Genomic DNA, 15686 nt, shown 5'->3' with positions numbered 1-15686 from the left:
GACAGTAGGTTCTGAAAAGCAGACTGCTGTTCTCCTCATAGTAGACATTTTCTTGCTATTTTAATTTTAGAAAATATCAAACAAGTAGTATAGAATTCAGATTCCCATTTCCAGCTTGGTATGAAATACGAATCACAACTCAATCCCTGTGTTTTTGAGTGCTTAAGGTTTTTGGCACCAATTTCAACTGGCTTTTATGTCAGATGATAAAACTACCAAAACCATTTTAGCCTCCTTATTAATCTTATTGTTGAACTCCAGCACTTCCACTTCAGCTACCATTAAAGCCTTTTGAAAGGCTTTTTGTGTTATCTGGGGCTTGGCAGCCTGACTATACAGCCATAATCCTGTTTACAAAATGTGCTTCATGCAAGTGCTTTAGATTGGGCTATTCTAACTGAGGCAGTGAAAGAAAAGATGTGGATGTCAGGAGCTTTTTGTACAAAAGTTTGTCCTGTTACAGAAGGATTTGGGGCTGGGAAGAGAGTTCTCTGTGTCCAAGCCTGGTTCAGAAATGCCAGGAGCAGACCAAGAATATGGGACTGATATGACATTGTCCCTTGCAACAATAGTGCCTGTGTTGTATGTTGTCATTATTTTCCCCTACTTAGAGGGAAGGTTGGTGGATGCAATGCATGCTAAACTCTTACCCAGTGTTCATGCTGAAGTGCCAGGTAATTTTTTTATGAAGCATGCTGTCTTTAATGATGTGTTGGAGGTTTTTTCCACCCAAATAACTAATATGGATGAGAGGTTGCCTTAACTGTCCCTTTGGGCCCTCCCTCAGGCAAAGGGCAACAACAGAGAGCATCATGTTTGCCACAGATCTTTCAGAAAGGCTCTGGGATGTGTAGTTTCTAAAACTGTAGCAAAGGAACGTGTTCAGCACTTCCTGAACTGCAGTGTATAGAATACAGAGCCCCTGATGTGGATTCTGCAGATGCTTGAAGTTTATCAGTTCTGAAATTTTGTTTTTCCCCGTGTCGAATTTGGATGTCTTGAAGTTCCAAACCGTCCAGTGTATTGGACGAGTCACTTTGTCACACTCAGCCTCCTTCTGTCACTGTCTCGTCTAATATCATTGCCTGCAAGTCCTGCATGGTGCATCTGGTAGGAAAGGTAGGTTTGAAGTGTAAAATGCTGGTTTTGTGCAGATTTATTGTCAGGCTCCCTAATCATATTAATGATGTCTGGAGCCAGCTTGTCAGCGAACAGCTAATGCACAGAATGTCACTTAAACCATCCAAAGCCAATGTGGAAGGGAAGGGAAAAGGAGTTCTTTATCCTGCCATGCCAGGCACTGTGTTTCTGGAGCTGAGTGCTACAGTGCTGGGAGGTGTGGTCATTGCTGCCATTTGGGCTGATGGAGCTGATGTTGGACAGAAAATTGGCACCGTAAAGATTCCAAAACGGACTCTGGAAGGTGGCGGTTCAGTAGGCTCAGCTCGCCAGGCTATTAATGAGGCAGGCATGGAGATTCCTCTCCCTGCCCTCTGCAATCCAGGATCGTGGGTTTCTGATGCTCTGCTTACCTTTCTCTCTTCATGCAGTGCCAACTGATGATGTGGATGTCTACTTTGAAACCCCAGCTGATGACAACGAGCATGCCCGCTTCCAGAAGGCCAAGGAGCAGCTGGAGGTCAGGCACCACAACCGCATGGACCGGGTGAGTCTTCAGGCTTTGTGCTGGGTGGTTGTTCACGTGTGGCTTGCTGCCCCTGTTTTACTGGAAAAATTGGTGGTGAAGTGACTTGCTTTCCAATTTCCAGCCTTCTCTGTGTTTGTTTCAGTATGACCACACCATGGCAGTCAGTTTTTTATTTCTCCAGTGTTGGGAGAGAGGAATTAGATTAGATGCTGGTAAGAAATTCTTTACTCAGAGGGTCCTGAAGTCCTGGCACAAGTTGCCCAGAGAGGCTGTGGATTCCCCATACCTGAAAGTGTCTAAGGCCAGGTTGGACAGGGCTTGGAGCCATCGGGTCTAGTAGAAGGCATCCCCTGCCCATGGCAGGGAGTGGAACAAGATGAGCTTTAAGGTCCCTTCCAGCCCAAACCCTTCTGGGATTCTGCGAAGCTTGGCTTGTTGCTCAGAGGGATTAAGTGCTAGGTTTAAACCCCACAACAGCTCTTTTGTGCCTTAAAAAAGCCAGGCTGTGCTAGGATCTGCCTGTGAAGGCAAATCAGCTCATAAAGATGAGATACAAATTTGTGTCTTGTTCGTGTGTTCTGTCCTTTTTCTGTCCAGGTGAAAAAAGAATGGGAGGAGGCAGAGCACCAGGCTGTAAATCTCCCCAAGGCAGAAAGGCAGACTCTGATCCAGGTAAGAATGGAAGGACCTAAAGAGGAAAGTTACTGAGAGAAATTGCAATATTCAGAGCCAAAAGACAGCTGAGATGCAAGAACAGCCTTCCTGCTCTGTCAACAGCTGCTTTTTAGAGGGGGTTTGATTCAACTGCTTGCTTTGTTGTTAAAACTGGAGATGATCTGATACTATGCCAGGTCCTTTCCTAGACACACCAGTAGAAAGTGATCTCGCCCCTCAAGCGTAGCGACAGCAGAGCCATATTGTAATTCCAGACCTTTGGCCTGTTTTGCACTGACCGCTGGCCTCAGAGCCTGGTTCAGAGTCAGCCCTGGCTCTCTGGATGCACATTTCCTGCTCGGGCAGACTTAGTGAGAACTGCTTAGACAGCAGATAAAGCTGGTGTGCTGCCAAAATGCCAATCTTGTGCCTTACGAGGAGAGTTCAGTTGGACTGTGAAGTTAATCAGGGATATTCACAGTGTGGGATCATTAGGGGAAGGCTCTTCTGGCATTGACAACTCTGTGAATTTCTCTCAAACCAATATCCAAATAAGTGACTGACTCCAGCTTTTAAGCCCACTTTGGATTTTATCCTGGAACACAGTTTTCTCTCTGCATTTTTTTAATATAAATCACTGTTTGGAACTATGTGCAAATCCAAGAATTTGTCATTATCTCTGTTGAAACACAACACTTACTGGACTATTCTGGTTTGTTTGGAGATGAGGGTTATGACCTTTCTAAAAGAATAGAGATTTGATCTGAAGGCATGCGGATGGAAAATTCCCTGTGCAATACCTTTGTAAACTTCTGCAAATTCAAATTAATGGCTCCAGGCTGAAGGGATCAATCCTGTTTTCATATTGCAGGGTCGAGGGCAAGAGTTAATATTGTGTCAGTTGTTCAGCACAGCCTGGATCTCCCAACCCCAACACGGGCTTTATGTGCAAGGTCATTTTTCCCTCTTCAGACCTTTGAAATGGCTTCTGAGGGAAGTTTAGAAGGCAAATTGTCACCACTGAATTTGCAGAGATGAAATCTGCATCAGCATTTCTCCATGCCGTTCTCTCCTAACTATAAATGGGCTGCATATGGAGTTTGACAGTCTTTGTTAGTTCTAAAGGGTTACAGGAGTTGTTGGTCACATGGTGCATTTCACACAGATTACTTTCTTTGCTCTAGCACTTCCAGGCCATGGTGAAATCTCTGGAGAAAGAAGCAGCGAGTGAGAAGCAGCAGCTGGTGGAGACTCACCTGGCTCGTGTGGAAGCCATGCTGAACGATCGCCGTCGCATCGCCCTGGAGAACTACCTGGCTGCCTTGCAGGCTGACCCACCACGTGTGAGTTTCTTCCCAACACTTTTGTCCAGTAGGATAGCACTGGGTAAGATGGCAGGTGGGAATGTCTTGGTGAGAAGGTTGCCTGTGACTGGGAGTTGGTTCCTAGGAAAGCTTCTGCATTGTGGAAGTTGGTGCTGCAGACTTAGCAGTGGGTCTGTAATTGACTCTGTCTCCTTCCTGCCTGGGGAAAAAAAATCTGCTTTGTTTGGTGTCCATAAGGCACAGTTCATAAGGTGTGGTGTTCTGAGTCATACAGACTTAAAATTAAGTGTTCTGAGTCAAACAGGCTTAATTAAAAGAAAAAAAATATCTGGGGGTGAGTGCAGGTGACAGATCTGTCCAGCACCAAAGTAGGCTCCTGAAGTGCTGTTTTCTGCTGCGGGTTTGGGTTGACTCCAGTGGTTTGACCTGTTCCTGCTGCCCCCCTGCAGCCCCACCGCATCCTGCAGGCCCTGAAGCGCTATGTCCGTGCCGAGAACAAGGACCGCCTGCACACCATCCGCCACTACCAGCACGTCCTGGCTGTGGATCCGGAGAAGGCCGCGCAGATGAAATCCCAGGTATGAGGGGCTTTCTGTCAAGGGAGCCATTGTTTCCCAGCCCTGGCTGTTGGAGGCTCTGGAAGCTGTGTGCTGCTGGGTACTACAGCACCTTCATCCTTGTGGAGCTCTCTGTCTCTCCTGTGCTTGCTTCCTGCCACCAGATACACTCCATGCAGGGTTTCCCTTGGTGCCTGACTCAATGTATTAAGAATTGAAACTCTGATTTATACATTGTTAGTCACACTAAGAAGTTGAGAGGTTTAGAACTAGGTCAGTATCAGTTCTGTGTTTCCTTTTATCAAGCACTCCTGAGATTATTTGCTGGGGACTTGGTTATCTTGAACAGACTTCACTGCACTGCTTCCAAGCGTCTATGTGTTTCTTTCTGTAGGCTTGTTCTTCATAGTGCCTGTGTTTGGGGTTTGTGGGAATTCTCTTGTGCCTCTGCAGGGTTACTGCCTTGTTTCCAAAGTATAATTTGTAACCCTTTCCAAGCACTTGATCATTGTCATTTGCTTTATTAGAAGGTCTGTTTTTGATGAGTTTATGTTGTGCCATTTCACTGTATTTTACTTCTGAACAGCCAGAAAATCCTTTTCTTTCTGCTGGGTAGTGCATGTGAATGTGCTACTTCAGACCTGGCCATTGTACTTGTAAGAGGACTTGCACATACTCCACAAATTTTTGGAATTATGTCCTGATACTTGTTTTCACTGGTTTTAAAATGGGGAAAGATGTGCTGAAAGGCCCAACTGATGGAAAATTCAAATCAAGAATGGCATGTGAACATTGTTTGGAAGGGTGTGCCCTTTCTCAGGTTCAGAGAGAACTCACTGTCCAGTTGCAGCTTTAGGAATGTTTTCCTCGTTCCAGTTTGTGGTTGCTGTGCTGCTTTGGGGTGTCTTTGAATTCTGCAATGCAGGAAAGATAAGCAAGAAGAAGAAAGAATGGAGAGCTGTAGGGAGACAGTGCAGTGGAGTGCATCCAGTGCTGCCAAGAGGAAGAAATAGGCACTGAGAAAAAAAATGCATAAAAAACTATATACCAGGAGGTGGAAATGTCCTGGGTTAAGGGTAGGACAGGTATTAAAAAATGCCCTAGGGTATATCACCGTGTCCTGCAGCCGTAGGGAGGAGGAGGAGAGAAGATCCAGCAGGCAGGAATTGTGCAGCAAGATTGATTGATTTAATTATTTTACAAACTCTTTTATAGACTTTTTTCTTCATAGTCTAATTGAACAAAGGATCAGCCCCCCCTTGGGGTGATTGGCTAAAATCCTAAAACATCCATTGTCAAAATATTTTTCTACTGTACCATAAACAAGACTTCAAGGTTGCAGGTGGCTTGGTTGTTTACATAACTCTGCTGCCTCTTCGGTGAGAGAGAAAAGTCTCTCATGGACTTAGAAAATAGCAAGAAAATCCTTGCTAGCAGCATTTTTGTATCCACAGACAGGGACTGGAGCCTGTTGCTGTCACCTCTGGTGAGGGGCAGAGTGGTGGCGCAGTGATTTTCCAGAAGCAAACATCACACTGGGAGGTGGCAGATTCCATGGGTTCCACCTTGTTTCTGGGTGCTGGCAGTGAACCTTCACCTCATGTCTCCTGGTCTCCCACTGCCTGTAGGATTCTTGTTAAGTTGCACGTCCCCAGGAGGAGTGGTGGCAGGTGTGGTGGTTATGATGGTGCTTGGCTCTCCATGTGGAATTCATGTTTTCAGACACATCTAGCACAGCCTGGCCCAGTGCTTTGTTCTGCTGCTGCCACAGCCCAGGAGGGAGTGTGTGAACTGTGTTCTTAAGTTAAACCTGAAACAGTCCTTAATTCATTCTGTAGGCTGCAGTGTCAAGAAATCAACATGTGAGGGATGTGGGTGGTACTGTTCAATTTCCATTCCCTTTACTTTTCAGATGTACTTTAGGCTCCTCAGTTGATTCCCTTGATTGACAAGCTGCCACATGCAAAATTAAATTGTTTTCATCCTTGCTCTTAGAGGTCAGGCACACATCAGACTGTGAAACAGGTCCATCTGACTCTTTAGCTTTTTGCAATGTTTGGCCATCCATATAAATATTTTCCTCGCTCTCCATGATCCCTGATTGTTCAGCACCCTCTTCAGGTCAGGCCTGACTTCACCACTGGATTTAATGTGCTTGGGAGGAGTGATTTGAGCTTGCCCAGAGCCTGAATGTATTTCTCAAAGGAAGGGAGAACACTATTACTGCAGCAAATATTACCACAGGCCTGGGTCCTAGGGTGTATCACTGTGTCCTGCAGCTGTAGGGAGGAGAAGGAGAGAAGATCCAGCAGGCAGGAATTGTGCAGCAAGATTGATTGATTTAATTATTTTACAAACTCTTTCATAGACTTTTTTCTTCATAGTCTAATTGGACAAAGGATCAGCCCCCCCTTGGGGTGATTGGCTAAAATCCTAAAACATCCGTTGTCAAAATATTTTTCTACTGTACCATAAACCAGACTTTTCAAGGTTGCAGGTGGCTTGGTTGTTTACATAACTCTGCTACTTCTTCTGTGAGAGAGAAAAGTCTCTCAAGGACTTAGAAAATAGCAAGAAAATCCTTGCTAGCAGCATTTTTGTATCTACAGAACACTGCTGCCAGTGAGTGGGTGTAGGACAAATGTAATGCCACAGTTGGTTTGAAAGGCACCTTTGTTCTGAAACCAGAGCTGATAAAATACCCTGTCTGCTCCTTTTGCCTGTATCTTTTCTAGCAGTCAGGAATGATAATCCATTTAATAAAGCACTCACTTGTAGCTGCTGCAGGAGATGAATTATGACTATGTATGGGAAATACCAGCTTTGGTGGCATTTTAGTGTTTCCAGTGGAGAGCTGGTTACAGTGAAAGTCAGCTGAATCCTCTCTCACTCCCAACGTTTCCCAAACTCCTGATACACTGTGTACAGACAGCCAGTTCCAGTGAAGCATCAGTCAGTCCATTGGACTGGATGGATCTGTGTCCCCTATTGCTCTATTGCCATGGCAGATCCCCCAGTAATAGACATTTTATTGAGCAAGGAAAGAACTGGTACTGTGAAGTGACTGACAGTCTGTGCTCACTCCAACACACTCTTGTACATCTGCAGGTGATGACACATCTTCATGTGATTGAGGAGCGGATGAATCAAAGCTTGTCTCTGCTCTACAAGGTGCCATATGTGGCTGAAGAAATCCAGGATGAGATTGGTGAGTGTGTGTGCCAGCCCCTATGCTGCTGTGTTAAGACTCCAAGTTTTTATATCCACTGAGCTCCCAAAAGATTGCTGTCTCCTTTGAGGGGGTGCCCTCGACAACAAGTGCTTGGGCTCAGGGAAGGTACTCTCTGGATGTTACAAAACAACCAGTCAGAATAGCTTGTTCCCAAGAATTTTAACTGTCCATTTAAAAAAAATCAACAGTGTTCAGAATAGCAAAGCTGTCTCTCTAAGGGAGATTAAAAAGATCTGTAAAAAACCCCAGATGCTTTCTCCCTTTATAGTTTAATCCCGTCTTGCCAAAACCTCTTGCCACATCAAACCTCTTGGCCCTTATTTGAATGTATTTCTAACCAATGCCTTTACTGAGAATTCCAGATGAGATATGCAAAATAAAATAACCTGGCATCCCTGAGCAGTGCTCCCCTGCAGTCCTGCCTCAGCCTGGTTCAAACCATCTGCCCCTCTCTGTCCCTGCCAGGTTTCATGTGGTTTGTGTAATAATTCCTCTTATTCCTTTCAGATGAGCTGCTTCAGGAGCAGCGTGCAGACATGGATCAGTTCACATCCTCCATTTCTGAGTCCCAGGTGGATGTCAGAGTGAGCTCTGAGGAGAGTGAAGAAATTCCCTTGGATGGCAAACCTTTCCGCCCGTTCCAGGTGAAAACCTTCCCAGCCTTGCCTGAAAGTGAAGGTATGTGGAACTGAACATGGGGTTCACTGGTGGTTTTCCTTAGACAGTAGGCTGAGCTGGAGCAGAGAAAGCTCCATCCCTTTGGGTGATGTAGAGTAAAGCAGTTGCCCTGACAGGACCCCTCACTCACTGGAGAAGCAGTGCTGCGAGTAATGTCTGCTGTGCTGCTCTCTTGATTTTCTAATTCTTCTCTTTGCAAAATTGTCCTCTTTTTTCATTTTGCAGCGAGTGTTAAGTTTTTACAGCGTGTCTTGACTCTGGAATTAATTTTCAGTCTTTAACAAAAACATTCTTGTGTAATGTTAAATCTTTGTGTTGTGACCTCCTGAAGGGCTGCAGGAATTCCCTTTTTTTTTTTTAATACATATATCTATTTTTTTTGTATCATTGGGTGTTGACAGCTGGTGTGTGCGTGTGTATTTATTTTAAAAATGCTTGAACAGAGTCCTGAGCTTAAAGCTGTAGTCTAAAAGCTTTTCCCAGGGTCTGAGTCAGAAATCATGCACAAGGCTTTTTTCCTTTCTCTCTTAATCTCCTTTCTCTGCTATTTTTGTTTTTGTTTTCCCTCCTGCTAGATCCTCAGCCGGATTTGTACCATCCAATGAAAAAAGGTTGGTTCTAAGCTGCTCCCTCACAGTGCTTTCAATCACTCTCCTACCTCCTCAGTGTGTTTGATAGCTTCATTTTAGTTCCATACTCACCTTGATTTTCATTTCTGTGCTTTCGCTTAGGTCAGTAATGTTCACTTTTGCTTGTTTAGGCCTAGTGTCAAAGAAGCCGACTAGTCTGAGCATCTAATTGTGTGTGTGTTCCTCCCTGGTGGGCTCACTAGGGTCTTGGAGTGCCTGGAGTGGCTCTTAGCCCTTGGGAAGGGTGGCCTTGGCCAGTGTCTGCAGTGGTGCTCTGCATCTCTCCATGTGTGACACTTCTCAGATTAAACCCTGCAGTGCTCGTGGGGAATAGTCCAGAGGCTCTTCTGCCTCTTGTGGAACCTGTCCTTGATGCCCCATGATGCCACTGAACTAGGAATGAGTGTTCTTCAGGACACAGGCTGTTTCCCATCTAAATGTCCTTACGGAGTGCAGCTAGTACGGGACAGATAAATCAGGAGATTCCTCCTCCGTGTTTGTGCTTTCCTTGGCATCACCTTCCCACATGTAGCATCTCTCCATAGCAGCAAAGTGTGTGTGGTTTTCCTTTTCTCCCTTAGCTCAGGATTAATTCTGCAGTAGCTCAGTGCCTGGCTAAAAAGGGGCTTTAAGAGAAGCACAGAAATATTAGCATTAAGTAATGTCTCTGTTATTGATAGGGAATCAAGGAAAGATGAGTAGAAATGGGAGGCTCTTGCAGAGTAGTGCTACGTGAGCTGTGTGTGGAGTAAACCCAGTGCTTTAATCTGCCTTTGGTTCCAAATATACTGTGTAGATCTCAAAGGAGAGCAAAAGATTTTGCTAATAACCATTTCATGTGAGCACACGTAGTTTTGTAACACGGTGAAGGCTAAATAGCTTGAAACTATACTCATTATCTGTGTTTCTCTACAAATGTAAGTCACCTTCATCCCTCTTGTGGAACAGTATAGCCAATTCAGTGTGCTGACTGCTCTGGCAAGAATTGGGACAGACTTTAGTTTGATTTTTATTTATTAAATTTTTGAACAACTGCTTTGTTGACTTGAAGATGATAAATTTGTGCTAGTTCTTCCTGTCTGGGTAAATGAAAGAGTCTCTGATGACCTGGGGACGACGATTGTCCTACATGTGTTCCTTCTCTCCCTTCCCTTTACATTGAATTGCTCGAGGGCTTCAAAGGAGTTTTGGATTGGGGGGGGTGGATTTTGTGCAGGTGTGTGCTTTTGTTTTTGTTTTTTTCCCCTGGGAGGTATATAATTTAAACTGTGCCTTTGAGCTACATAGAACTGGGTCTGTTACTTAGTACAGCACCCTGAGACAAATAGCAGAGCTCAGTGCAGCAGCTGAACTCTCAGCCCTGGAGACTGCTGGGCTGGCTCCTAAGGCTGGAGTAGAGCAACCACAGGCCAAAAGCTGACCCAGTAGTTCTGTACAAACTATTTGTGGCTGGTCTCTCCCGAAAATCCCAATCATTGACTTCCATAATAACATGACCTGCTTCGACAGTTGTGAGAAGTCAGACTGGCAGTCTTGGCTGTGCTTGGAATCTGATTACTGCCTCCAAAGAAAAACGTGATGCACTAAAACCTGAGATGCTTCATAGTGAAATGTTACTTCTGTGGCATTTTCAGGCAATAAAAGCTTGTCACTGTAAAAACTTGCCTTGGAGCCAAGTAGCCTTTCCTTGCATCTCATCAAAGACCATGCTGCCAATTCCAGCAGTTGACATGTCTTGGGAGCCTTGCAAGCTCAGCAGTTTGTGCAGAGGGGGTGGTTTGCAGTCACCAGCAAAGCCTGAAGTGCTATAGTAGAACTTGCCCCACATCATTGGAAAGATCCCACTGCAGGTTTGAGGCTTCACTGTCCTGCTTTTGTACTGGTGCATCACAGGTTGTTACATTGTCCCTGCCACCAGTGGAACACTGGTGTTCTAACATGCCGGTCAGGGCAGTTTGCATCAGACTCTCTTACTGATCTGATCTATTTATAAACACTTTGGATCAAAACAGTTTATGCAGAGCCTTCTGTTAATTGATATTCTTCTCCTGAGCCAGTGCTGGCTCCAGCCTGGAAATGGTGTAGTAATGTTCTGGTACAAAGACTGGTGTAGTTCTCTGCTTCTCCCTTGCCCTGGGATTTATTGTTTCTGGGCTTGTGCCAGATACAGGACAGCAGCTCATTACAGAGCCACGCTGGGTGACCTTGGAATTCTCATTCCTGAGGCACTTGCTGATGTGCCTGATTCCACCAAAATGGGTGATGCTGACAGCATTCCCTGTGTGCTGGCTTTTGGCAGATGGATGTGTGTCCACTTCATGCAGGGTCACAGAGGGGTGTTGGTGACCCAGGGTGACACCTGCAGACGTCACTGCACTCAGTGTGTGTTATGCCTTGTCTGGGGCCATCTAACAGAAGCACTTAACAGTGCAGTTTGTCTGGATTGACACCTCAGCCTGATTTTGGTGATGAGTCCTGTCTGGTCCTCTCATTGCCACCTCATTTCCCCTCATTAACAGCCCTCCTAATCATTTGTCACTGTAGCTTGTGAGCTGCCTTCTGACACAGCAGCATGAGGACAGGTCAATACTCAGCAGTCTGTGCAGTTAAACACACAAGCCATGGCAGCTCTACACAGAGTAGGTGACCCTTCCAAAATGTTCTTAAGGACTGATGGGCTCTCCTTGCTCTTCTGGTGCAGGTTCTGGCATGACTGAGCTGGATGGGCTGATCGGCGCTGAAGAAAAAGTGATTAACAGCAAGAACAAGGTGGATGAAAATGTGGTGAGCTCTCCACATTTATTTTGTGAAGCTAAACCTGCTCTGGACACTAATTAATAGCAGTGGCTTGTTTCCATGTCTTGTTCCTGCTCACAAAATGTCAGTGTGTTCATTATCCATATGGTGTGGGGGAGTCGGTTTGGTGACTATTGTAGGCTCTTAATACTGATTAGCATCAGAAGGGTGGGAGGGGGAGGGAAGGAGAGAGCTTCAGATCTTTGGCAGTCTGAGTCTGAGAATTCTCTGATTTAGGAATGTTTTTCCCAAGCAGAGACCCTTTGATGTCCTTTTACTTTCACTAGGTAGCTCACTGTCTGAACACACCGAGTGCTGGTGTGTTCCATCTGTGTTCCCACTTTCTTTTCATGGCAGGAGAGGCTTCACCTTCCTCTGAAAGTGAGCAACCCAGCAGGAATTGTCTCTACCCACAGTGTTAACAATTCTCTAGGTTCTAGTGACAGCCACTTGGCCTCAGTTCCATGGGTTTAAAAAAATTAAAAAGTGAGGTTTTGAGTTTCCTTTCAATACTGTTTTAAAGCCACAGGTTAGATCTTATGTGACAGAAATGCTGGGTCCAAAGTTAGGACCTATTTTTTAGTTGTTTTTTTCTTTGGGGCTTTAGTTTGAGGTAGTCTGGAGGTTATTAGTTGTAATACTATTTCTGGTGGCTGTATAAGAGCTGAGAACATTCCATGCTGTTGAGAGCAGGGGAGAGATGGTAAGTGGTCATGAGCGTTTGCTAGTGTTCATTAAAGGTCTCTTGTCTGTCTTTCTCTTCCTTCTCCTCCCTGTTTTGTGTGGATCCCTCCATAAAATGCTTTTGTGGCCATTTTTAGGTAATTGATGAAACCCTTGATGTGAAGGAGATGATTTTCAACGCAGAGCGTGTCGGAGGGCTGGTGGATGAGCCGGTACGTTTGTGGCTGCTGAATCCAGGGACTGGCAAATTCCTAAAGCTGGATTTTGATTCCCATTTTTACTGAATTCAGGGTTTGGTGCCTGGATGCTGCTCTTGGGGCTCATGCAGAGTGAAACACAGTACAGCCCTTCTGCATAAAGATGTAAACAGTGAACAAATGTTAGATACTAACCTGACTCCTACTGCAAAAGTGTTTTGTGGGATAGGGATGTGGGCCAGTGCCTGTCCAGAGGTACTAAGTGGGGAAAGAATTTTGTGTTCGTTATCCTTTCAATGGAATATTTAGAGGTGAAATATTTAGGGGTGGAATACTTAGGGGTGAAATATATACACTGTCTAGTGTATAATCAGTCATAGCTCGATACCACAAGATGGTCAAAGACCTTACTAGTGGCCATGGTTTAGGTTTGTTGTTCAGCAGTGCATCTCCCTCGTTGCTCTTCCTCAGCTTGCTCTGTTTTCTTCCCTCCAGGATAACGACAATTCCCTCCGTGATGACTTCAGCTTCAGCAGCAGTGCCCTTATTGGGCTCTTGGTGATTGCAGTTGCCATAGCTACTGTTATAGTCATCAGCTTGGTGATGCTGAGGAAGAGGCAGTATGGGACCATCAGCCATGGAATTGTGGAGGTGAGAAAAAGCTCCACAACCAAGGATGAAAATAGTCAGTGTTGAATCACATGTTGTGTGTGGGGGTAGAGGATGGCAGGAGCTTCCAGGCCATGGACAGTTCTGCTCCTGGCTCGGTAGGAATTAACCCTGTCCCTGCTGACACCATCACCACTCGTTCCCGGTGTGCCGTGCTGGCACCTGCCACTCCATAGCTGCATTTGCTTATCACTAGGATTCAATTAGGCTTCCCTGGCTGGCTCAGGGTAGGATTTAGCAGTAAATGAGCTTTTCAGGCGATATCTTTAGCAGGGCAGTCAGTCAGTCAATCCATAGCAATTCGTCCCCCTGGCTAATTGAAGATTAAGATGTTGTCATTGGCCAAATGCTAAAGAGCAGCTCCTTCTTCCTTGCACATTTCTAATGACAACTGAATGGAGCCCAGAGAAAGCTGCTTTTCCCTTTGCCCCACCCATGCAGGGGATCGTAACAACCTCTTTAATGAGAGCAGTGGGTCCCTGATTTGCAGTGCTGGCTGAGCAATGACAGATTTGTGAGAACATCCCCACAGGGGATTGGGTGGGCAGGAGGCATCAGCTCCTGAACAAGCAACTTCAGTAAACAAATTACCTTTTGCAGTTTACCTTTTTTCCCTGTTTACTGCTCACCATGGTATTCACTCAGTGCTTGTCTGTTGCCTCTTGTTCTGTGGAATCAATCCTGGAAGTTTCTCCTTGACCAGTTCTGTGTGTTTTTTCCAAAGGTTGACCCGATGCTCACCCCCGAGGAGCGGCATCTGAGCAAGATGCAAAACCATGGCTATGAGAATCCCACTTACAAATACCTGGAGCAGATGCAGATATAAAAGAGATGAAGATAGAGTAGCCCTGATAGGAAAAGGTGCGGGGTGAAGGGCCAAAGTGGTCCAGTGTTTTGGATCAACTACTGACCAACAGTTGCTTCAAGAGGACTTCATCTTACATTCAGAACTCCTGGATCATTAAGACTATAATTACTACTGTAGAGTTGCAATTTCCATTCTTTTAAATGGGTGAAGAAATGATAATATAACAATATGATATATAAATCTCCTTAAATGGGAAAAATGGATCTATTGCAGATATTTGACTGAGATGTAGTTTTCTTTTTTTTTTTAATAATCTGAAAAATACCAGTTCTGTTGTACTGTTGTCTGATACAAGCTCTATATATATAAAAATGGAAAATGTTGATTTTTTTTTTTCTGATAGACCACCTGTATATTGAGGGTCGTTTGTACCAACCCACCTTGAAAAAAGGAGACAGTTGTGGCTCTTCAGTCATTTTGGCTTTTATATATAAAACAGTATTCTTTTTTTCCTTTTTTTTTTTAAAGTGAATTTCACTGGGAGTTGCAAAGAGATTAATTTAGGGATAGGAGCTGTTACAGCATAAGCAAGGAAGCAATTTGGAATGGTAACTAACAAAATTCCTTATAATGAGAAAAAAAAAGAGAAAAAGAGAAAAAAAAAAAAAAAGAAAAAACCCATCCTCATATGCCAGTGGTGTGCACCCTGCTGCTTAGCAGCTCGGACTCTAGGAATCAAGACTCCCTGGAGGCAAGGAGTTAAAAGGCTTCTAGCATCTCTGTTTATAGTTATTCTAGTGGAATGTTAGAACATGGTTTGTGCATACTGGGGTCTGCACATTCCCCTTCCAGATTCAGTTCTGCTCTAGAGTTGGAAGTTCTGGTATTGAATTGAAATCCTCTGTTCTCAGCCAGTTTCCTTCAGTACTCACCTGGCATTAACAGCCCCCTCTTGCTACTACTTTCTAATTTCCCCAGCTCTCCTGCCTCACCAACATGGTAAGTAATTAAGAGCCGCAGGTTTTTGAGCCTCTGCATCTCTCTGGGTGATGTTGGGCCAGAAATGACAAACCACTGCAATAACTGGGACCTTGGGAGCTGACAAACACAGAGCTCTCTTAGCTGGGGAGGGAAGAGAGTGACACGTTGGGAAAGGGATGCTGCCTGCTTTAAGGGAAATGGGATGCATAGGCCCCAAGAAGACCAAAAGGGGCATTGTTCCACTCACCATCATGTCTTTGTAATGCTTGTATAGTTGGTGTTAATGCTCACGGCTTTTTTAAATCTGGAGGTTCTGGTAACCTGTGGTGTATTTTTTCTATTTTTCCTGTGACTTTATTTTTTCTTCCCCTTTCCGTGTTTCTTCCCACTATGCACAGATTTACCTGCAAACTCCTTAGTGTGGTCTGTGGGGAATGTACAAAGTTTAAACACATCAATAAACACTTTAACTTCCAGATAGTTTCTTCTCTTTGTTCATGGGCTCGCTTTAATTCCCCCTCTTCCCATCATATCCTGCCAAACCCACAAGACCTTTCCCTGGCAGTGAGAAGGACTGTACAGGTATTGATGTATAACCATGCCTGGAGTCTTTTGTGGTATTTCCAGATCCTGATGACCTTTGTGGAGAGGAGGAGGCAGGCTGCTAAACCAAGGGCCTGGATCCTGAATAGCATTAAAGCAGCTGCTGGAACGCAGGTCGGGGAGAGCTGGGGCTGCTGCTCTCTCTGGCTGCTCGTGGAAGATCCTGTGCATGGTTCTCCCCAGGATGCAGGTGGCTGCTGGCACAGCCTGAGGGAGCGAGCAGAG

General features: G+C 45.0%; 1 protein-coding gene across 6 annotated transcripts in view; it reads left to right on the top strand.

Moving 5' to 3' along the window:
- APLP2 (amyloid beta precursor like protein 2) overlaps nucleotides 1-15334 on the top strand; it is a 47907-nt gene extending 32573 nt beyond the window's left edge. For 2 of the 6 annotated variants that reach the window (XM_068994807.1, XM_068994812.1), the window contains 11 exons: nucleotides 1551-1666; nucleotides 2246-2320; nucleotides 3487-3645; nucleotides 4077-4205; nucleotides 7293-7392; nucleotides 7924-8094; nucleotides 8670-8705; nucleotides 11425-11507; nucleotides 12341-12415; nucleotides 12896-13051; nucleotides 13794-15334. In XM_068994807.1, the coding sequence (XP_068850908.1) occupies nucleotides 1551-1666; nucleotides 2246-2320; nucleotides 3487-3645; nucleotides 4077-4205; nucleotides 7293-7392; nucleotides 7924-8094; nucleotides 8670-8705; nucleotides 11425-11507; nucleotides 12341-12415; nucleotides 12896-13051; nucleotides 13794-13895 (1202 nt within the window). In that variant the 3' untranslated portion in view covers nucleotides 13896-15334. The remainder of the gene's footprint in view (nucleotides 1-1550; nucleotides 1667-2245; nucleotides 2321-3486; nucleotides 3646-4076; nucleotides 4206-7292; nucleotides 7393-7923; nucleotides 8095-8669; nucleotides 8706-11424; nucleotides 11508-12340; nucleotides 12416-12895; nucleotides 13052-13793) is intronic. The other 4 variants (XM_068994809.1, XM_068994808.1, XM_068994811.1 and 1 more) reach the window with 4 other exon arrangements.
- The last annotated feature ends 352 nt before the right edge of the window (nucleotides 15335-15686 follow it).

The sequence above is a fragment of the Aphelocoma coerulescens genome, chromosome 24 (genome assembly GCF_041296385.1).
Source record: "Aphelocoma coerulescens isolate FSJ_1873_10779 chromosome 24, UR_Acoe_1.0, whole genome shotgun sequence".
Taxonomy (NCBI): Eukaryota; Metazoa; Chordata; class Aves; order Passeriformes; family Corvidae; genus Aphelocoma; species Aphelocoma coerulescens.
This window is presented reverse-complemented; position numbering and strand designations above follow the sequence as displayed.